A 24,274-nucleotide genomic window follows, 5' to 3' on the forward strand; every position below is an offset into this window, starting at 1 on the left:
ACCATGCTTGAAAAAGATGGCGGGATGCCATCGAAACGTCGCATCTGATATGGGTTAAATAAATCCCAATTTTTGCACTTTACTACTGGGTGTGCTGCTGTATCTTTCTGCATCTTGGATTATTTGAGCCGTCTGCGATTGGGACTGCTATCCTCATATATATATATATATATATATATATATATATATATATATATATACACACATACATATATGTTCGGAGAATATGTTATTGAAAAATAAAAAAGGTATCATTCTAGTAGGTATTTATGGCTATTATAGGGCGAGGAGGAAAAAGTGAGAGCGTAAAAGCGGAAATTGGCCCGGACAAGTGAATCGTCATGAGGGACAAGTAGATTTTGCTCCATTTTAGTCCTGTGGACAAGTAGTTTTTTATAAAATTTTCACACCCCTGTAACCACAGGGGAATTCCCTATCAGACAAAGCACAATCCTCCCACAAACACCCCCTTAGTAGTCACAACAGGACTTGACTCTCCCTCTCAGTAATAAAGGATTCTTCTCCAGGTTCTCCCCGTCTTATTCATACCAGCATTCTCTACTGACAGCTTCTATAGGTGACCTCCTGCAAGTCTCTACTAACAATGACCAATGCAGCAGGACCATCACTGTATATCAGACAATATAGGGGTCTATGATGGCTTGTCATGAGGTAAATGTTGTCAGAAACAGAACTCCGCTCCATGCATCCTGCACCAGACGGATGAACCCGTCTACTAATGCATGAAGTGTAACACTCACCAACAACAGTATTTTAGTTCCCAGACTTCGTTAGGACCTGTCTAATATGTACAGCTTGTTGTATTACACAATTAATGATAATATAAGGCATGTTGCAGCATCACTGGCACTGTGCTTCAGGTCAGGTCAATCATGAGGTGGTCAGAGGGCCCCTACCATCCACTACCTACAGGCAATTGAATAGATACAATGGTCCCTCAAGTAACAATATTAATTGCTTCTGGGACGACCATTGTATGTTGAGACCATTGTATGTTGAGATCTTAACTCTATGGAAACCTGGTAATTGGTTCTGAAGCCCCAAAATGTCATCCAAAAATAGGGAAAAGTGAGGATTAAAGAAAAATAAGTAGATAACTAATAAAGATAAAACAAATTCTTACATAAGAAAGATCTGCTGGGAGCTGTAATCACTGTCTAGTTATGTTTTTTCCAACCAGGGTGCCCCCAGCTGTTGCAAAACTACATCTCCCAGCATGCCCGGACAGCCTTCGGCTGTCCGGGCGTGCTGGGAGTTGTAGTTTTGCAACAGCTGGAGGTGCCCTCATTGGGAAACACTGGTCTATGTATAGGACAGGATCTTCTTCAGGGTCCTGTACAGTACACGCAGTGTCCTAAAAAAGTAGCATGGAGCCGCCCTCACCTGGTGTCCAAAGGAGCAGCTAACCATGGCATGGGTTAAAAGTAGTACAGAACATGTAGTACCTCCCTTTACTGTAGGGGGCGCTATCAGACACCAGTCAGTGCATGCACTTCAGTAATACAGGGGTTTTACCAGTGAATGCCCATTCTGATTGGTCAGTTCTTCCATCCATTGACATGTTTTGCAGATTCCATAGCATTGTATGTTGAAACTATTGTATGTTGAGGCCATTGTAAGTTGAGGGATCACTGTATATGGCATACATATCACTGTATCAGGAAAGCAATATCTCACTGCAAGACAGACCCTGAGAAAAGGAATGTTCTTGTGAAGGTCTGATGTTAAAGGAGAACTCCAGAATATAAAAACTGTCCCCCATACTGCCGGCAGTAAAAAAATAAAGATGTACATACCTTCCTCCGCTCCCCCGGGGCCTCCGGTAACCGGCTTTGGTCTCCGCCGCGATCTTCTTCCTGGTGGTCGGCGACTCATACTGCGCTCAGCCAATCACTGGCCGCAGTGAAGTCCTGACTCGCCCGGCGATAGGCTGAGCGGCAGTGTGACGTTTTCGACCCCGGCAGCAGGTGCTGGTGTAGTGAAGGATTTTGTGTCTTGAAAAGTTCTCACACTGCCGCTCAGCCTATCGCCGGCCGAGTCGGGACTTCACTGCGGCTGGTGATTGGCTGAGCGCAGTATGACTCGCCGACCACCGGCAACCAGGAAGAGGATCGTGGCGGAGACCGGAGCCGGTTACTGGAGGCCCTGGGGGAGCGGAGGAAGGTATGTACATCTTTATTTTTTTTTTTACTGCCGACAATATGGGGGACAATTTTTATATTCCGGAGTTCTCCTTTAATACTGCTAGAAAAATGTGGCACAACCTCACTAGCTACTGATCAGCACATCCCAATCAACCTGACCCAGATTGATCCACTCCATGAGTTAGGCTGCATTTTTGCAATACAGTTCCCGTATACTTTTTCAATTTGAAAACCGTATGGAACCATATTGAAAACTGTATGCATTGACTCTCCATTGATGTTTTTTTTTTTTTTAACCATATACAGGTTAACATTTGTACACACGTTTTGATACAGTTCAGTCCGGTTTTGAGTAATCCATTTTTTATCCAGAACCTGATACGGGAACTGTATTTCAAAAACGTGGTCTAAATGCAGCCTAAGACAAGCTTTTGGTTATTTCATGTGACCCGTCAACATAGAGTCATGTGAATCAGCCACGGAGCCTAGCTGCATGTCTATTTCATTTCTACATTTAAAGGGGCTCTCTGGGAACTAGAGAAAAAAAAAGAAATAGCTTAAAGCAAAATACATTATTATTTTTTGTATTTATTTGAGGGGATGATGTGAAGAGGGTTGCTTTTATTTTACCAGAGACACTAACTGTATTAGCACACAGCAGGAAGGGTGCACTGTCACTCTTTAGGCGTATACACCTCTTTAGACATGGTTGAAGTAAAGGAGACTGAGGTGTAGGCTATTGTGGTAATATAGTCTCCTGACAGCATGCACCGTATCCTCTATGTCTCAGACATTATGCAGAAACAATATGTTGCCCAGACGAGGCAGAAGTGAAAAGTATTGCTGGTACCATGTCTCTCGTCATTTGTCCTGCACTACTGGATAAAGTCAGAGACAAACAGACAGCACAGTATGGGGCATATAGTATATAATGTAATAATAGGATAAATAAAGGCAACATCCAGGAGCCTACCTTTATCCCAATATCATAGTGTAACATACTAGTTAATGACAGGCAGCGGGGAGGACGGCTGAGGTCAGCCCTGTGCTGCCATGATGCAAACCTCCCACTGTGTGTTAGAATAGGTTGTGTGTGTGGTAAATGGACAGCGGCCATCTTTAAAGTATACAGTACCTCAGTAGACAAAACCAGCAAAAATAAATAATAATAATGTATTTAGTAAAACTTTTTTTTTTTGGTATTTTTTATTAAGGTATTTTTGTTACTCTCCAGAGAACCCCTTTAAATAACTGGTCCTAGGAGAGCCGCCCAGCTAGGAGCAGGTGGTATTTCACTTTATGAAAATAATTCATGCTCCCCTAGCAGATATGGAGAGATACAACTGCTCGCCCATAATGGTCAGGCTACCAAGGTGCCGAACAAGTATCATGAATGGGTCCCATTAATTGGATCCATACACAATGCCCGCTGGGCCATAGATAGATTTCTCTCTATGCCCAATGTCAGAAAGGGTAAGCAGCACTGCTCCAGACTCTCTGCCTCATTGTTACATGAACTCTCCAATTCCCAGTGGTCAGTGATCATAGAGTGCAAAACTGCAATCCCCAAGGTATGCTGGGAGTTGTAGTTTTGCAAGAGCTATGGGCACCCTGGATGGTATACACTGCCCCATAGAACGGCCATCCCACAGCCACCGTCTGCATACATAGGGGAACACAGTATATAGCACTAGGACTCCCAGCTCCTGTACACAGACAACTACAGAGCCATAATAGACGTGCAGGACAGCACTCACCCAGCACCAGCACCATCTGACCGCACAGGCAGTAATACACGTGTAACGGCTTCTCCCCATCGTCATACTCCTCCCGGTCCCGGGTGTCCGAGCAGACCACCGACCGGGACACCACCTTAGGCATCGCGGAACAGGAACTCCCGAATCAGCAGCAGGGAAGATAGAGTGCTCTCACATTAGTCGCAGTGATATGACGTCACCATAACTTTATTGATCCTTCCAACATGGACAACAGGAATACATACGATGTAGTAAGTGTAGTCATACATTAGCCACCTACATAGTGCACTATGACATAACTGAATGTGTTATTTTGATGTAGTTATCCTCTACCAACACCAGCAGGATTATATATATATATATATATATATATATATATATAATCTCCATAGCAATCAATCATATGGCTTCTTAGATTTCTAAAAAGTCCTCGGAAGAATTAAAGAAGCAATCTGATTGGTTGCTATGGCAACTGCAGCACTCGTTGACATAAAAAAATAAAATGCACCCAGATAATAGTTGCCAACCTTTGAAAATATATTCCAGGGACCCTTGGGCTTTGACAACAAAAGGTGTTCCTTATAATGGATGTGGTTTATTGTGGCAGGATTTGTGGGGTTGTGGGATTTTCCCAATTTATTGTCCTTACTGTATGGACCCCACAGTTATGACATTACAGTGCGAAGGCGTAGTCCAGGTAACTGAACACTTATCAGACACTTATTTCCCATCCACCGGGACCGACAGCTAGGACCCCCTGCAATTTCCTATACGGGACCCTGGCTACTTACATCCTCGGTGCACTCCAGCCCCCAGGTAATCACAGCTTAGGCTGGACATCACTTGCTCTCATACAGGAAGTTGAGGGCCAGAGCACAACGTGGACCGGTAAGTAGCCGGGTAAGTAGCCACCCATACAGGAGATTGTGGGGAGATAAGTGTCTGATAATCTCAGTTCCGTGCTATACCACCTTAAAATGCTTATCATTGTTGAACAAAAACGTTAATGGCTGTTATGGACAACTCCTCATCCTCTTTAATGTCCCCCTGCGATCAAACACTTATCCCCTGTGAATAAGGGATGTGTCTGACAAATTCATTCAGTTCCCCTTTAAACCAGACCAGACTTGCGTAATACAAACCTCAGTATTATAATTCATATCCTAGTATCAACCCTCCCCTCCTCCCTTACAGAATACAGACCCCAGAATCAGGCCCTAGTATCAGCCTCCCGGGTGCAGTCATTGCAGAACTTACAGGTAAATACAGTGATGGGACAGTCAGGCAAATTCAACTGTTTTTAGGACTTACTTAGTCTTTCACAGGTGATATAATTATGGTCAGTGCATCAGGCATCAACACAGTTATATCACCTGTGAAAGACTAAGGAGATCCTGAAAACATGACTTGAGGACCACGCTTGGGAAACACTGCTCTATATGAAGACAATAATCATTATAAGGCTGGCTTCACACTACGGTTTGTCATTACGGTTCCCGTATACGGCTGGGAGGAGGGGTGGGCGTGGCTTAATCACGGCGCCCGCACTCAGCCGTATTCGGGAACCGTAGTTAATGTATTTCTATGAGCCGACCGGAGTGAACCGCAGCCTCCGGTCGGCTGCTTTTTCGGCCGTAAGCGGTTTCCCGACCGCAGGCAAAAATGTTGGCGACCACATTTTTGCCTGCGGTCGGGAAACCGCACGTGACAGGCCCCTTCCACCTGGCGGCGGTGGCCGATTCTAGACCAGACCTCTATCCCAACACATTGAAAGAATGAACATCATTGCATTTTATTTTATTTTACTGTATCCTATTTCATTTTTATTTTCTATTATTATTTTTATATTTTTTTATATATTTTCTATATTTATATCTATTTATTTTTTATTTATTTTTATTCATTTATATTCTTATCTATTTTGTCATTATTTTTATTTAATTGATTTTAATTTTTTTTTCATTATAATTTGTTTCAATTTCCACATGTTTTCATGCAGTGCATTGATGGTATCGTCTTTAGAATATAATTTTATATTTAATTTGTATTTTCATTTTCAAATGTATTTTACATTTATATGTCTTAGTATCTTTTATGTGTGTTTGGACACCTGCACAGGAGTCTTCTACTATCTAGTGACTGACGTGCAGGAGTCTACAATACACTGGTGTGAACAATGACTGATTTTATCTGCTCTGTTTGTGACATAAACATGATCTGCAGTAGTTTGATCTTTTGCTTTATAAATGCATATGCATTTCTCATGCTGTGAAAACAATTTTTGTTTATTCTATTCATTTATGCTATAGATATTTAAAAAAATCCTGGTTTTACTTGCTACTTTGCAAATTGGAAAATCCATTCTCCTTGAGTCCATTCCACAGGTTGCTTTCAATTCACCCTAATGAGGACCAAATGTGAACTCACCATATAAATGAGACTTATTCGCTGTATTCTTTACAACTTGTCTACTGAAGAAGGGGTCGGATTAAGCCCCCTGAAACGCGTCTAGAGTTTTTATGATCTGAATTAAGCACTTAAAAAGACGCACTGCCTAACCACTGATAATCCAACTCAAGCCGTCTTTAAATCAAATAGATCCGCCTACCCCACCTGAATCTTCATTCCACTTATTGGGCATGCAGCCTGTGTGACCCAGGAGAGATCCTTTGTCTGTGTTTGAGAGAGCTGAACCGAAAGCGCTGAATCTCTGAGCTGCGGGCTTCATCTGCTCGGGGATTCCTGCCAGAGCCCCAATCCGTACAGCACACACACAGCCTGTGTTACCTAGAGGATCATACAGCCCGGACAAACAGCCGCAGGACTCTACTTCTGGTCTGTCGCAGTACGGGACTGGCGGCTGAATATTGGTGAGATACATGACTGCAACTATCACATATAGGGGATAAGATGTCAGATCGTGGGGGTCCCGCCACTGGGGACCCCCAGGATCTCGGCTGCAACACCCACCTGTCATTACTGAGCAGAGGAAATTCGCTCTGTGCGTAATGACCGGCGATACAGGGCCAGAGCATTGTGATGTCACGGCTCCGCCCCCTCATGACTTCACGGGCCGCCCCCTTAATGCAAGTCTATTGGAGGGGGCGTGATGGCCGCCACGCCCCTTCCCATAGACTTGTATTGAGAGGGCAGAGCCGTAACATCACGATGCTCCGGCCCCTGTATTGGCCGTCATTACGCACAGAGCGAGTTTGCTCTGTGCGGTAATGCTAGCGGGGTACTTCTGCAGAAGTCCCGGGGGTCCCCAGCGGTGGGACCCCGCAATCTGACATCTTATCCCCTATACTTTGGATAGGGGATAAGATGCTAGGGGCGTAGTACTCCTTTAAACTACATATCCCATACTTCCTTGTTTGAAAGTGTGAGGTCACTTCACCCATTGAAACACAAATTAGCGGCATTCCATTCAAAAGACCAGTGTTTTCTTACCAGGGTGCCTACAGCTGTTGCAAAATGATCTCTCTCCCACCCAGCAGTCACTCCACCCATTAAAGCATACAGACTCCCTCTGATCACCCAACTAGTGATGTCACTTCTCGCTGCCCTGCAACCTGGGATTACCCGAGACCTGAGTAATTTTGTATGCTGTTAAAAACAAATGTTGGGGCCAAAATCACAGAAGAATTTCAAGACCACCGTCACTCAGAGGTACAGACACCATATTATGAACTACACTAACTTTACAGCCCCTGTAGCATAGTCAAATAAAAAAAAAAATCCCGGAATACCCCTTTAACCCCATCTTTCTAAAAAATACAAAATTGTACATCGCGATTGCACATGCCTTACTGCATCTGGATGTTGCTGGATTTTGAGATCAAAAATTTTGCCCACACCATGTACACCTCGCCATTTGTGCCCTGCTGGAGGCAGGGTCTAATAGGCAGCTTTTTAGTAGTTTACAGATATAATACGCGGTATTACATGAATGCTATTTGTTATGTAAGGATGCTTCTACACAAGGCGATTATCAGTTGAACAGGGATATATCATACTGTGGAAACATAGATTTGTCGGCTCATGGGGTCATTTTGACCCACTAAAAATCATTGGTCGATTGCAGCTAAAGGCTCCGATACAGTGATCACTTGTGCAGTCCCCAGGATTGCATTATCTAGTCCCTATGTGGAACCAGTATATATTAGGGGAAAAACACACACAAATCACAGTTTTACCAAGTATCTCCTTAACAGAGTAGTCTGGTTTAGAAAAATGTATCCTCTATCCAAAGTATATGGGATAAGTGTCAGATCACATTGAATCTGACCGCGGGAGGAGGAGGGCTCTCCTACTGCACGGAGCTGGGAGTGCGGTGGTCAACAAGCCCCCTTTATGCATCTGTATGGGAGAGCCAGAGATACCCAAGTACAGCGCTTCGGCTCTCCCATAGAGATGAATTGAGGGCATGTGCCAACCCCCACTCCATACAGAAAGAGAGTCGGAGTAGTGCTGGGCGGTATACCGGTTCATACCGAATACCGGTGTGTTTTTTCTTTATGATGTGAATTTTTCACATACAGCAATAACATTTCCATAGCAACCAACTCCAATTTGTGATGGCATAGAGAAACGTCCGGCCACACAGCGTCTCCGAGAAGTGTAGCCCGAGCCACACTGAACTGACTGTGAGGAACTGGGAGGGGACTACAACTCCTGGCAGGCATGTGACTTCCAGGCGGGCGCGGAAAACTCGAGCAGAACTGCGAAGACATGGAGGAGAGTTACCGGGCAGCCTGACCGAGACCCTAGGTACCATGATGAGGACCCCCGACCACCTGACACTATACTGAGGACCCCCGTTAAATACAGTGAAACCGCCATAATTTCGAAAAATACAGTGATATACATTTTTGGTCATACTGCCCAGCACTAAGTCAGAGGGCCACTGATAGGGGATAGGGGATCTGACACATATCCCCTATCCTTTGGAGAGGGGATACATTTTTCTAAGCTGGATAACCCCTTTAAGGACACAGCCAACTTCTTCAAATCAGACCTGTGTCACTTTATTCATTAATACTCAAGATGCTTTTATCTATCCTACTGATTCTGAGAAAAAATTTTCATGACATATTCTACTTTATAATATTGGTACATTTTTTCTGTACCTGCAGCGTTTCTTTGTGAAACAAATCGCAAATTTCATGAAAATTTGAAAAATGTGCACTCTTATACATTTTAAATTCTCTTCATGTAAGGAAAGTGGTCATGCCAAATAAAATACATGTTGATTTACATATACAATATGTCTTCTTTATGTTGGCATCATAAAAAAGACATGCTTTTGTTTTTTAAAGACATTAGAGGGCTTAAATGGGCACTGTCATGAAATCAAAAAATGTATATGTTGTAGTACTTAAGTACTACAACATATCTCTAATATACTTTAATAAAAAAAAAAGTGATTTTAAAACAGTTTAAAATCACTTTTAAATTCGGCCACTAGGGGTCGCCCTCCTAGTGGCCGAATGCATTCGGCAGTGATGTCACTAATGAATTTCGACTCGTTGAAGCCTGGCAACGAGTCGGAATTCATTAACTGCGGTGCTCGCTCTCGTCTGTCAATCAGACAGGCGGGAGCGAGCGCTTTGAAGGAAGAGGACGCGCGCAGGCTCCCTGGTCTCGCACGCCAGCTCCCGGCGACAGGTAAAATTATCTCAGTTGTGTCTGTTCTGAATGCTAATGCTTTTGCGTGGGGGAGGGGGGGTACTGGGTTGTGCGGCGCAGCGGGGCCAGGGGGGTTGCGGGCTGCGCGGCGGGAGCGGCATGTGCGGCCATCACGGTGTTCACCTATACAGTATGCCTCCAGTTGTTTCCCCACTACAACTCCCAGCATGCCCTGACAGCCAATAGATGTCAGGGCAAGCTGGGAGTTGTAGTGGGGAAACAGCTGGAGGCGCCCTGTATAGGTGAACTACGGGTGGAAGTGTCGGGCTCAGCAGTCATCATTGACGTGGTGCCTGCTGGGGAAGTCTGCCAGGCAGACAAAAAGGCATTTTTAATATGTAAAAAGAACATTTTTTTTCATCACTGCTGCATTTTTTTTATTTTATTTTTTTAGTACCCAACTAATTCTGGCTACCAAAAAAAAAACTGCAAAGGTGCAATTTCCACACAAATGAAAAAAAGAAAAAAAATGCCAGACGCAGGATATTGCACTGGCATTTTTTCATGCATTTTTTCATGTGTTTTTTTTTTTCATCCCAAAAAACACAGCACAAAAAAACAAGTAGAAACTTAGCCTCAGTGTTAAAGATCTCAGTAGGAAGAAGGTTGCACAGCTGCTCAGATAGTATTTAGAGGAGAGAAACTCTGGAGGACAGCCTCCACGGACTGGAAAGAGAGGAAAGCAGATACAATTATGTTGAGTTACAAAGAATGTCCGTTCTCTTCTCTGCTTGGAACAGAGTCTGGCACCCTTGTTTTCAGTGTTAGATCCCAGTGATCAAAACACTACAAAAAAATATTTTGGCTCCAATCTATCACAGATAATAAATGTAATAGGGATGATTAGTAATTGACAGATGACAGTAAATTGTGATGTGTTGAAGGAATAATAGATAATGGTAATTCTTATCATGACCAAAAATTCTGTTTTGGTGTGAGAGTTGTTTTCAGTGATTTTATTATTTAATAGCATAGTTATTAGCAGCATATGAGCAGTGGATTTTATCATTTTATCATTTTCACAGTTCAGAAAAATAAGCGACGCTTTTTCTGCACCACGGAAATTATTTAGCTCCTGTCCCTAGTGGCTGAGGACTGAGTGGTCACTTCACACGCTTCCCTAATAAGTCTGGAGGCAATGCTTTTAGTCTATAGCTAAATGCCCAGGAGAATCACGCCAGAACATCTTTTTCATTACCGTCATCACCATTGAACACTCTGCAGGTATATTTATGTGTGTGTGTCACAGTTGATGTAAAGATTAAAGAAAAGCAGAAAGCCTTGTTCACTAATGGAAATCCCTGTCATCCTTGACCCTGATATAAAGTATATACTCTAATTGTGATGCATGAAACACTTTTTGAACAGAACCAGAGAAGTTATAAATGACATCTCATCTTGTCCAATATAATAGGCACTGTGTTTATTTTAGCACTTTGTGTTTACAGTTTGTTGGCCAACATCTTAGAGTTTTGGGGTCTTCCATGATGCTCCCTACCTGTATTTTATAGTATTTGAATTACAATGTGTATTGGTAAGTGAATTGTAAGGAACATTCAGGAGCAGTTTCATGTCAGAGCTGGAAATAGGAGAAAAGGTATTGATTTAAAGTTATGGGGAATTTAATGGGCTAAAAAAGCTAATTAAATACCAATACCTTAAATACCAACGGAAAAACAATGCATAAAGAATGAGTATGAAGACAAAATTGTCAGGTGCCTTATAAATTAAAACCTCATTAATGACCAGGACTTTCCCGGGGCCCTGCCTGCTGAAGAAATATTTGAAAGCTAGAGATGGAGGAATTTTATAGACAGGTCAACTGCCAAGCTCCAAAAATAGGGGTCTCAAGGGGCATTGCTGAGCTATGGCTTAAAGTGTCCATTGAATTCAGTGAGCAGGGTATTCAGCAGGTGGTCAAATGTTCAGCTGAGAGGACGGCGTGATGGTCCCTAGCTGTCTTCTCCTTTGTTTAGCGCTCCTATGCTCCAGGAAGCCATGGCTGCCTGGAGCAATGGAGCACTGATACACTGATCAATGCTATGGCACAGCATTGAACAGTTTATGAAATCTGAAGATTGCATGTAATGTATTTTTTTAGTGCCTTATCCGGCTGTAATGTAATAAATGTGAATTAACCCCTTCTCTAATTAAAGTTTGAATCACCTCTCTTTTCCCATTTTTTAAATTGAATTATGTACTCAAAAATAAATCGTAAACATATATGTGTTACGCCGAGCGCTCCGGGTCCCTGCTCCTCCCCGGAGCGCTCACGGCGCCTCTCTCCCTGCAGCGCCCCGGTCAGACCCGCTGACCGGGAGCGCTGCACTGACATTGCCGGCGGGGATGCGATTCGCACAGCGGGACGCGTCCGCTCGCGAATCGCATCCTAAGTCACTTACCCGTCCCGGTCCCCGGCTGTCATGTGCTGGCGCGCGCGGCTCCGCTCTCTAGGGCACGCCCGCTAGCTCTCTGAGACTTAAAGGGCCAGTGCACCAATGATTGGTGCCTGGCCTAATTGGCTTCCACCTGCTCCCTGGCTATATCACCTCACTTCCCCTGCACTCCCTGGCCGGATCTTGTTGCCTTGTGCCAGTGAAAGCGTTTAGTGTTGTCCAAGCCTGTGTTACCTGATCTCCTGCTATCCATATTGACTACGAACCTTGCCGCCTGCCCCGACCTTCTGCTACGTCTGACCTTGCCTCTGCCTAGTCCTTCTGTCCCACGCCTTCTCAGCAGTCAGCGAGGTTGAGCCGTTGCTAGTGGATACGACCTGGTTGCTACCGCCGCAGCAAGACCATCCCGCTTTGTGGCGGGCTCTGGTGAACACCAGTAGCCACTTAGAACCGGTCCACCAGCACGGTCCGCGCCAATCCCTCGCTGACACAGTGGATCCACAACCTGTAAGCCGAATCGTGACAATATGGTATTGTCGTGTGCATAAATGTCCGAACTATTAAAATATGATGTTAATGAAATCACACGGTCAATAGCGTATACGTTAAAAAAAATACCAAAGTCCAGAATTGCGTATTTTTGATCATTTCATATACCATAAAAAAAATTCTGTTTCAATCTTTTTATTGATTTTTTTCATATAAACTTAAATTAACAATGCACAAAAATGCAAAATCATCCAGTTACAACGTGTGTAAAACATTGGTACAATCAGAACAAACTTGTATCTGTCCCAAGACTTCAAAGCACAGCATATGCATAGTATTACGCATCTCAAATGACACTGTAGGTAATAGGTACTGTGATCCTCCAGACTCAGGGACAATGAAGTAACACTATCAGCTTATTAATAAGGCAATAAGCAATAAATCAAACCAAAACAATAGATAAGGAAGAGATAGGGAAGAAAGAAAGGAAAGACAGAGAGAAGGAAAAGAGTGAGAGAGGATGCCGCTGGGTCAGTAACAGATTGTGTTACACACTAGTAGAACTACCTGCATTATGAGTATATTGTAGCCAAGGGTTCCATAAATGGTCTAAAGAAATGACTCTATTGGTATTTTGGGCAATTGCTCTTTCGCTTTTGTAAGATTGGTTTAATAAATCAATAAGTTCTAAAGTGGATGGGGAAACCCATATTTAAAATGAAATTGATCCATTCCAATAAGGAGTAGAGAAATGGCATTAAAAAAAAAAATAAAAAAAAATTCAAAAGCGAAGAAAAAGTCTCACCAAAACAGAAATGGTACAGATTAAAACTACAGATAAAAAAAAGGAGCCCTCATCCAGTCCTGTTTATGGAAAAAAAAGTAAAAGTAATAGGGGGTCAGAGGATATTTTAAAGCACAACTGTCGGAAATTTTTACCCCCTTAACCTAACAATAGTGTGTAACAGGTGTGTACAACATTAATAAAGACATAGCTTTGGATCCATTCTAGCAGCTTGTATAATCATAAAAATAGCTTTTAACAGGAGTCACCCAAAGTTGCAGTGCCCTGGGGCCGCCACCCCTATTTCATTGACATATGCTCTGGGCCCGCTGTGTGATTGACACACAGGTCCCAGCGCATGCCCCCCCCCCCCCCCATTGGTTCAATGTGCCCGCAGCAGGTTCTCTGAGCCAGCACTCGTTCCCTTTGCGAGGAATCATTCCTGATGCCTGTTCCTTCTCGTTATACTGCCAGCGACATACTGCCTCTAGCATTACACATGTGCTTCAAGCAGGCAGGCATCAAGCGCTCACTTAGAGAACTCGCTGCAGACACGGAGGGCGCAAATGATGGGACCTGTGTGTCAATAACACAGTGACCCATCACTTACGTCAACGTGATGCAGACCCTGGGGCATTGCAAATCCATGGCCACATCTATCCGTCTGTGGGTGAATTCTTTTAACAGCAATTTTGATCATTATACATGTTTTTTTATTTTTTTTTCCAATTTCACCCCACAAATAATTTTTTTTGTTTCACCTTAGATCTTGTGGTCATGATTTTGCCCCAATATGAGTCTATACGTGAAAAATTGAAAGCGTTAGGATTATTACATGGTAAGAAGGAAAAAAAAGAGTGCAAAAATGAAAAATTTTTGCAAACTGCAAGGTTTTTTGTTTGTGTTATTGCTGTATTTTTTATATGTAATCTGACCATGTGGGGCCAGATAATGTTGTTTGAGGCCAAATTTTATTTACTTTTGAATAAACCCTTGACAGCTGAAGGTGAGTGGCCTTATCTGTAAAAATTCCAATCTGTTTGTCTAACCATGTGTATAAAGTATGGCCCAGATTTATCAAACTGTGTGAAAACTGGAAATATTTTTCACAAAGCAACCAATCGCAACTCAGCTTTCACTTTACTAGAGCTCATTAGGAAAGGAAAGTTGATCTGTCATTGGTTGCTGGGGGAAAATTTCTTCAGTTTTTCTCTGGCACAGTTTGATACATCTGAGCCTATATCTTTCAGGAATCACAGTTCAATCGGACCTTGATAATGGTAGCAACAAAAAATAAAAATGGTAAAATAATTACTTTTTTGTCTTTTGGTCTGTAAATGAGTTTCAATTTTTTTCTAACTGTTTAGTGAATAAACCCCTAAACATGTTTGACTATTGGGGAAGTGCTTTATATACTGTAGTGTGAGCTGCCATAATTTTCTATCTTTGCATGTTTGTGGAGGGTTTATACCCATAGTGACACAAGCAGCATTCCATTGGTCTCCAATCCACACCCTTTGCTGGTCTCTATACCACCTAATGCAACCTGTTTCAGTGGGATTTACCTAACTAATACATTCCTCTTTGGGCCATTGAACTCACAATGTCAGTACCTTTTTACTTTGTCATTTCAGGGTCAACAGTTGAGTTGGGTGCTGCAAGGCTGCAATTTACATTAACTATGGAAGTTGTAGTAATAAATTCCTCGAGCCCTGGAAAAACTTAAATGTCATTCCAAGGGGTATCTTTTTTTCTATTATTATCCTGGGAAGTTTCGGAAACCAGGGTCTGGATAGTCAGACAGGATACATTAGGACTATTTGAGATATTTGTTCATCTGTATCTTCTTTAATGGCTTGACCATTAGTGTAGGGGGAGGGAAAGCATACAGATTCTGCAAGTCCTTTCACAGAAAGGATGGAGCATCTATTTTCCAACTTTCTGAGACCAGACTGTCTCCAAAAACTTTTGAGTTTTGGCTGTTGTGTTGAATGCAAACAAGTCTATCTCCCCTATTCTGAATTTCAGGGTTATCGCTAGAAATTTCTGGGCTGTGAGGCTAACTGTAGTTAGGGTTAGTTTTTGTCTGGAATAGGGAGTCTGCTATCACGTTGTTATGCCCGGGTAAAATCTGGGCTTTAAGATCTATCTTGTTCTCTAATGGCCATGCCCAAAATTTTAGAGCTTCTGAGTATAGCCTCTTGAAATTTGTCCCACCCATCTTGTTTACATAAACCACTGCTGTCATCAGTATAAGAACAGATTGGTGACCTTTTGACTAAGAGTTTGACAAGCGATTTATGCCACTCTCAGTTCTGGTATATTTATGTGCAAATTTCTCTCTTCCTTTGACCATGTACCTCCTTATTGTGTTAGTGTTTTACTTCCCTCCTGATATCACAAAAAATTTAATATTACAAAAAAATGGCATAAAAATAAAGTCGGATGTATCACAAATTTTGTTTTTAATACATTTATCTTTCCAAATTGCATGTAGTAAAAAAAACAAAGTGGTGTCTGGTCAGGAAGGGGATAATGGTTAGAATAATGGATTTTAGCTGGTAAGATATATCACAGGGCAATACCAAGGCTATACAATTTGTATACTAATTACTTAATTAAAGTTGTCTCACATCACGTACTATACACGTGTGAGGTCTTCTGCATGAAAGTGCTTTTCATTGGAATAAAAAAATCCGGAAATTCCAGAGGAATCCCATGCCAATAGATACAGTATAAACAAAAACTGTGACATGTAGGCAGCAGGGGAATTGACTCTGGAGCCTAAAAATGTAAACAGACAATATAAAAGAGAACGATGAGCCAAATATGAGCTAAATATAACCAGAAAAAAAAAAAAAATCCACCACATTTTATCTCAGTGTTCTCTAGCCTAGTCCTAGTAGTGACAACCACAATAAGAGAGACTGCACATAGGAAATATTTGCTGAGCAGGCATTCTGGATCAATAGAATTATAAAGCATCTTTTTGTACCTCAGATATTCAAGTGTAAAGATTATGAGAGGGTAATGGTATAAGTGTATAGATAGGGCACATCGAGTTATACAATCCCTGGCTGGTGCTGTTATGTGTGTGTACCCAGGTGTTACATGGGCTCTGTCTACCTACCAACCAAACTTACTAATGTGCATTGGGTGGAAGGTGGAGCCGGACAAACAGGAAGTACGTAAGCCCCGCAATGCTGCTTGGGAGTTTCTCTTGCAGCAGAGCGGAGACATCCGGTACAGACAGGCAGTCAGTGCTGTGAGAGAGCGCGGGACCGGGTCTGTTGGAGAGAACTATGGGGACGCAGGGGAGACAAGCAATCAGTCGGCTGGCGAGAGAAATCACCGGATAATAATAAGAAGTGCTGTGAATCTATAGAATAAATTAAAAACCAGTAAAGTGACCCATACACATAAAATGGGTGTATCTAAGCAATGCAGTATGTAATTAATGTACTTCTATCTCACTGATAAAGATGTGTCCGGAGTGTTAATTTTATTATGAAATTAATGGCAAGGGGCGAGAGTACAGAGCCCTGAGCCTGCTGGGACCCAGACTTTAAAATAAGCCCGGGAAATGCAGAGACACAGAAGTGAATGGACTTGAAAGTGGAGGGGGTGCAGAGAGGGGGCTTTTAGGGTCTTTTCTAGTGCCAGAATTAATATGCTGGGAGATTTTGGGAATGCGACTACTGGAACAAACTGTCGTAAAGCATAACTGTGAAGCGTATAGTCATCTGATAAGGAATATGTATGTCCACAGGTGGTGAAGTGAAGGAAAGCTGTCCATCTCCCTCCTCCTCCTTAGCAGCGGTGTACTCAGAGGAATATGTAGGTGACTGCATAAATGATGGTATGAGTAAAAATAATATGTAATGCTTAACGGAAATAAAGAAATTCAAAGAGGTAACATATGTATATTTACAGAGGGCGCACTGAAAAGCGGTCTTCACATTTGAAATGGTGGGAAAGACTGTGGCGCATTGGAATAGTCATGCCCCCCCTGGCCCACTTGTGACTGAGGCACCTGAGGAGAGTATGTAAGTGACCGCCCTGGGCCGTTAAAAGGACTTTATTGAGGAGGAATTAACATCAGTGGAGATTTTTTAAGTATATATGCTCTTTGTAGGTGGGTTTAAGGAAAACACAATTGATAATTAAAATGCCAAATAAGCCTAAACCACTGCAGAGACACTCAAAAGACTCTATAAAGACTAGAACAAATAGACAAGCGATCACAGAGGGAGCCATAAGTCTAAATGAAGGATCTATATACAGTAGAATCTCCCAATAGCGGACACTCACGGGGAATAAAAAAGTGTCCGCTATTGAGAGATGTCCCCTATTGGAAAAAATGCTCAAAAAGCTTTCTAAATTACTGAATACTGTCCTGTACTCACTCCAGAGTGTAATTACCTATAAAATATGATAAATAGCAATATTACAGTACAATCTTCCACTGCCGTTTAATCTCCCCTTATCCTTTCCCCATATCCTTTCATCCCCCCTTTATACCCTGTGCCACCTTATGCCTTGTGCCAAATTATCCCCCTCACCCCCTGTACCACATAGTTTTTCCTTGATCCCCCTGTGCCATTTCATTCCCCCTTTATTACCCTCTGTGTAAACTCATCACCCCCCTCTTTATGAGGTGGCACAGGGGGATAAAGGGGGACTGAAACAGCACAGGGGGCGATCAAGAGGAAAGGATGTGGCACAGGGGGTAATAAGGGGGGGTTGATTTGACACAGGAAATAAAGTGGCACGGGGGATATCAGTGAAGGAGGGGGGTGAATGATGTGGCTGGCGGACGTACAGAAGCATGAGACCACTGTTTAAACAGTGGCCTTCTACTTCTGTGCTGGGGCGGCTGCAGGGGGCCTGGCCCCCTGGAGTCTGGGCCCCTTACTGGGGTATTGACTGTACCCCCTGACAGAGGGCCTATGTACAAGGTAGGGTTGGCACATAAGCCTGGTTGTCCCCTATTGGGAGTGTTTTGTCCCCTATTGGGTGTGTCCACGTCCACTATTGGGAATGTCCCCTATTCGGAGGGTGGCCAGAAGAAGCACGATTACCATGAGAAACGGATCCCGTCACCTGTTGAGCAGTACCCCCCCCCCCCCCTCTCGTCCCTGCTTGCAGTCCTCTCCCCCTGTCTTGTATATGTGAGTATGTTCCTTCAATAAAAGAAGAAACGTGAAGCAACTTAATGGTGAGTCGACGACTTATTCTTTCTTTCTTTGGATTGTGACTTGGTTGATTCTACAAAAGTCAGAGCACCACCGGGATTTGCATCTACAGTGTTCCTACGTTCCTTGAGAATACACCCGTGGTCAGACGCACCTGTGCCGAGGCTTTTTCTTTCTTTGTAAATACATTAAGCCTTATGGGACTCTGCCGGGGGATTAAAAACTGTCCGCTATTGGGAGATGTCCCTTATTGGGAGGTGTCCCCTAAGGGAGATTTAACTGTACTCGGTTTTACAGGTGGAAGGGCTGCCAGAGTAGGGAGAGAGAGGAGAAATCAATGCACAAATGTTGACTACCATCTTGAGTGAAGTACAAAAGAGTAATAAAGCACTGGAGGAGTTATCCACTCAAGTTGGAGGGTTCAGCACAGATATAATGCTCATTCGAGATGACCTAAAGAAAGTTAAAGAAAGAGTGGAGGAGATAGAGAAAGCTTTACCACAACTAGACAATAAAGTAACAACAATGATTAAATCACAAGAAGAGACTAATAAAGAGAGCAAATAGTTAAGAGAAAAGATTAATGATTTAGAAGATGGATCAAGGAGAGCTATTGTACGGATAATAGGTCTTCTAGAAGGAGAACAAGGTGCTGACCCGCTCACATTTTGCACTAATTGGATTAAAAATCTAGTAGGAATAGAAAATTTATCAGAATGGTTCATGGTGGAACGAGCTGATTGGATCACAGCGGGCAAACCGATATTCTATTTTTTTTTTTTTTTGTTTCCAGCCCGAGTGAGGAGAATTTATAAAGAGTAAATGTGTTTTTTTTCCTCTGAAGAAGTTACTAAGTGGATGGACCCTCAGGGACTTTATGGTGGTTTGGAGGAGGAGGAGGGGGTTGGGGGTTAGGAGAAAGTGTAAAGGGGAGGGAGTTTGGAAATCTCAATCCAGGACGGGGGGAGGGGTTAGAGGGGGAGGGGTTAGCCTGGCACTAAAAGTAAGACTAGGGAACAGAGGTGAAAGCTCTTTATTAAGTGCATGAAAGGGTCTTGCAGTGGGGAAAAAGTAGGTAGATTGCTAGTATGGAATGTTAGAGGGGTTAAAGAGAGGGGGAAAAGGGTCTCAATCTTTGACAGAATTAGTAACTTTGCCTGCAATAATTTGTCTAGTAGAGACACACCTCACTAAGGAAACAGTAAAATAAATTTTCATATTTTTACACTCATCCTAATCATCAGGGGTCTTAGTGCTGATTCATGAAAAAGTCAATATAGAAATTTATAGTTCAAAAAGTGATAGTAGAGGAAGATTTGTCTTCATTCACACAAAATGGAAGGAGATCCTCGTCATCCTAGCATTAATATACTGTATATTACCCTGTTTAATCTAGAGGCTTAACAAAAACTTTTGAGATCTTTACGTGGCTGGGGATCTCAACAAAGTCATTGATGCAAAGAAGGATCGAAGGGGTAAAGAAGTGGCAAGGGGAGGCACACCTTTAGCAAACATTTTTCGAAGAAGCTGGTTTTAAAGATGTATGGAGATTTCTGCACCTAGAGCAGGACATTTTTTCCTGCTTTAGTAAAACCTATAACTCAGCATCAAGGATAGATGTAATACTAACAAATAAGAGTGCTTGCAAACTATAAGTAAAATGAGTTATGAACCTAAAAGTGTCTCGGACCATGCAATGGAAGTATGCGTAGTTAAACATCAAGGTAGTAAAGAAATAGTGAACAAAAAATGTTATATTAATCTTCATTGGCTAGAAATTGAAGATGTAATTCAATGGATTAAAGAAGAGATAGTGGAATTTGGGCCATTAAATAAAGGTACTACAAATATACATGTAGTTTGGGATGCCTTAAAGGCTTTCTTAAGGGGATGCCTTTATAGGAACATTTCCAGATTTAGAAAGAGCATAAAAGAAGAAGGAAGAAGATTTAATAAAGAATATTAAGGAGATAGAACAGCAATATAACAGAACAAATGACAGTAAAATCGGGGAAGATCTAGAGAAGGCACGGGGGGGGGGGAGAAGGCAAGACAAATAAATTGTTAGTAGGCATTGATAAAAATCAGAGAGAAAGTAGGCTAATAAAGAGTATCTATGATGAGCAGCGTCAGTGGGTGCAGGGAGATAAAGAGATAGGGGAAGTGGCAATGGAATTTTATCAAAATGTATACACATCTGAGGGGGAAGGAAATCAGGATAGGATAAAAAAAATATCTGCAGAAAATAAGGATCACAAAAGTGGAGGACGAGGAAAGAAGGAATTTAAATGAGAAGATTGACTTGGAAGAAGTACATGAAGTTTTGAGGAGTATGTATCTCAGGGAATTCTGCCCCGGGGTCTGATGGACTGGTATTCGAAATATATAGAAAATTCAGTGATCCGCTTCTGCCTTGCCTCTTAGAGGTATTTCATGAATCCTTGAAACTAGGAAGGTTGTCTCCTTCGATGCTAGATGCAATAATAATTTTGATACCTAAGAGAGGAAAGGAGAGTAGGGACATGAATTCTTTCCGACCAATTTCTCTGTTAAATACAGACAATAAAAATGTTTCTAAAATTTGGGCTAGGAGACTTGGGAAATTAATGGGAAAAGTGATAGGGGAAGAACAGAAGGGGTTTTGCCAAGGAGGAGGCTGTTTGGTAATGTCCAACAACTTTTTCTGAATATGCAGACGGAGGGAGGGTGGCCCCATTCCATCCTGTCCCTTGAGGCTAATAAAGCGTTTAACAGGGTGGAATGGGGAATTCTTTTCAAGGTACTAGAAGAGTTTAGAATGGAAGAAATTTTTATAAGAGGTGTTCAAACTATATATAGCAATCCCACTGCTAGAATAGATATCAATGGAAAATTAACAGTCAGTTTCCGGTTAAGCAGAGGAACTAGGCAGGGGTGTTCCCTTTCCCCTATGCTATTCGCATTATTCGTAGAACCCCTGGCGATAGGTATAAAGGAGAACAGTAAATTCAAGGGTTTTGGAGTTAGGAAGGAAAGGGAAAAAATTCTTCTATATGCTGATGACGTGGTCTTATTTGTCAACAACCCGATTAAGAATGTACCAATTGTAATCCAGGACGTGGAAGAGTTTGGTCAATACTCGGGTTTCAAAATAAATTGGGACAAGTCTGTTACCATCAGAATATCAAATAAAGAAGAAAATAGGTAAAGTAAAAAATACTGGGGCCTAGGGAAAATTTTTAATACCTGGGGTTATGATATCCAAAAATATTTAAGAATTTTGGTAAGTTAAATTTCAACCCATTAGTAGAGAAGATAGGAAGTAAATGTAGGATATGGAATAAAATGGGGTTATATATGGTGGATAGATCTCAGGGTGCCCCCCATCTGGATTGGGATTAAGTTTTTTTGGAAACTAGAAAAGAAAATATATGTTTTGATATGGGGCCGGAAACAGGTCCATATAAAAAATTGTAATTTGAACCCCCAATAGAAAATGGAGGAATAGGGCTCCTTAATTTCTATTTATACTATATTTCTGCACAGATAACTTATATATCACAAGAGGAGGACACAATAAGGGGATAGTTGAAGTGAAAAGGAATTGGGGGGGGGGGGAGATTTGTTTGAAATTCTAGCAAGTGGAAATCTAGGAGAGAAGGAGCTGAAGCTTTGTCCGGGTATATACACACTTGATAAAGTATGGAATAGAATAAGGAAATTATTGAAGGTAGAAGGGAGTTTTATATTCACACCAGTCTGGAATATCACAAATTTTATGGAATTTTCAAAAATCACTAAATTTATAGATTGGGGTAGCAAGGGTATTAAAAAGATGTACCAAATTATGGAAGAGGGGAAATTAAAGGAATGGAGTTGTCACGATGCCGGCTGGCAGGTAGTGGATCCTCTGTGCCAGAGAGGGATGGCGAGGACCGCGCTAGTGGACCGGTTCTAAGCCACTACAGGTTTTCACCAGAGCCCGCCGCAAAGCGGGATGGTCTTGCTGCGGCGGTAGTGACCAGGTCGTATCCACTAGCAACGGCTCACCTCTCTGACTGCTGAAGATAGGCGAGGTACAAGGGAGTAGGCAGAAGCAAAGTCGGACGTAGCAGAAGGTCGGGGGCAGGCGGCAAGGTTCGTAGTCAGGGGAGATAGCAGAAGTTCTGGTACACAGGCTTTAAACACACAAAACGCTTTCACTAGGCACAAGGGCAACAAGATCCGGCAAGGGAGTGCAAGGGAGGAGACCAGATATAGCCAGGGAGCAGGTGGGAGCCAATTAAGCTAATTGGGCCAGGCACCAATCATTGGTGCACTGGCCCTTTAAGTCTCAGGGAGCTGGCGCGCGCGCGCCCTAGAGAGCGGAGCCGCGCGCGCCAGCACATGACAGCAGGGGACGGGAACGGGTAAGTGACCTGGGATGCGATTCGCGAGCGGGCGCGTCCCGCTGTGCGAATCGCATCCCCAACGGCCATGACAGAGCAGCGCTCCCGGTCAGCGGGACTGACCGGGGAGCTGCAGGGAGAAAGACGCCGTGAGCGCTCCGGGGAGGAGCGGGGGCCCGGAGCGCTAGGCGTAACAGTACCCCCCCCCTTAGGTCTCCCCTTCTCTTTGTCCGGTAACTGCCTCCCCTGGGATGAGGACACCGGGAAAGGATGGAGGGATTCCTCAACGGCAGGCAGAACAGCAGGAGTAGGAATGGGGAGAGAGGGCAGAGGGCGAGACCTGGCACGGGGCAGTGTGACACCAGGACGAGGGCCATGAGGGGACACAGAGGCTTGCCTGATGGGACTGGGAGGGGGGGAGAGGCATTTCCTGTGGCAGGCAGAGTCCTTAATGACCTTAGGGGGACCGGATACAGGAGGAACCACAGGGTCACGGCAGGGAGTACTGGGAACCGGTAGAAGGCAGTCCTTGGAACAAGAGGGACCCCAACTCTTGATCTCCCCAGTGGACCAATCCAGGGTTGGGGAATGGTGTTGAAGCCAGGGTAGTCCAAGGAGAACTTCAGAAGTGCAATTAGGAAGGACAAAAAATACAATTTCCTCGTGATGAGGTCCGATGCACATTAGGAGGGGCTCCGTGCGGTAACGCACGGTGCAATCCAACCTGGCTCCGTTGACCGCGGAAATGTGGAGTGGCTTGACAAGACGGGTCACCGGAATGCGGAATGTATTCACTAAGGACTCCCGAATAAAATTCCCAGAAGCTCCAGAGTCCAGGCAGGCCACGGCTGAGAGGGGAGAGCTGGCTGAAGTAGAAATCCGAACAGGCACCGTGAGACGTGGAGAAGCCGACTTAGCATCAAGAGACGCCACACCCACGAGAGCTGGGTGCGAGCGTGCGTTTCCCAGACGTGGAGGACGGATTGGGCAATCCACCAAAAAATGTTCAGTACTGGCACAGTACAGACAAAGGTTCTCTTCCTTACGGCGATTCCTCTCTTCCAGGGTCAGGCGAGACCGATCCACTTGCATGGCCTCCTCGGCGGGAGGCCTAGGCGCAGATTGCAGTGGAGACTGTGGGAGAGGTGTCCAGAGATCTAAGTCTTTTTCCTGGCGGAGCTCTTGATGCCTCTCAGAAAAACGCATGTCAATGCGAGTGGCTAGATGAATGAGTTCATGCAGGTTAGCAGGAGTCTCTCGTGCGGCCAGAACATCTTTAATGTTGCTGGATAGGCCTTTTTTAAAGGTCGCGCAGAGAGCCTCATTATTCCAGGATAGTTCAGAAGCAAGAGTACGGAATTGTATGGCGTACTCGCCAACGGAGGAATTACCCTGGACCAGGTTCAGCAGGGCAGTCTCAGCAGAAGAGGCTC

The 24,274-nt window shown here is 43.4% G+C and overlaps 1 protein-coding gene and 1 long non-coding RNA gene across 3 annotated transcripts in view; one reads left to right on the forward strand and one right to left on the reverse strand.

The window, feature by feature from the left end:
* Positions 1-4,130, reverse strand: part of STEEP1 (STING1 ER exit protein 1) — a 38,808-nt gene extending 34,678 nt beyond the window's left edge. Inside the window, exon 1 of the mRNA XM_056538892.1 lies at positions 3,923-4,130. Coding sequence (XP_056394867.1) covers positions 3,923-4,046 — 124 coding nt within the window. The 5' untranslated portion in view covers positions 4,047-4,130. The remainder of the gene's footprint in view (positions 1-3,922) is intronic.
* Positions 4,048-17,189, forward strand: LOC130290805 (uncharacterized). 2 transcript variants are annotated; one of them, XR_008847700.1, is made up of 5 exons: positions 4,048-4,173; positions 5,117-5,181; positions 10,636-10,834; positions 14,046-14,117; positions 17,049-17,189. It is a non-coding gene; the product is annotated as an uncharacterized LOC130290805 (long non-coding RNA). The 2 variants fall into 2 exon arrangements; XR_008847699.1 differs by lacking the exon at positions 10,636-10,834.
* Positions 17,190-24,274: the final 7,085 nt, after the last annotated feature.

This window comes from Hyla sarda, chromosome 9 (genome assembly GCF_029499605.1).
Source record: "Hyla sarda isolate aHylSar1 chromosome 9, aHylSar1.hap1, whole genome shotgun sequence".
In the NCBI taxonomy this organism is placed as follows: Eukaryota; Metazoa; Chordata; class Amphibia; order Anura; family Hylidae; genus Hyla; species Hyla sarda.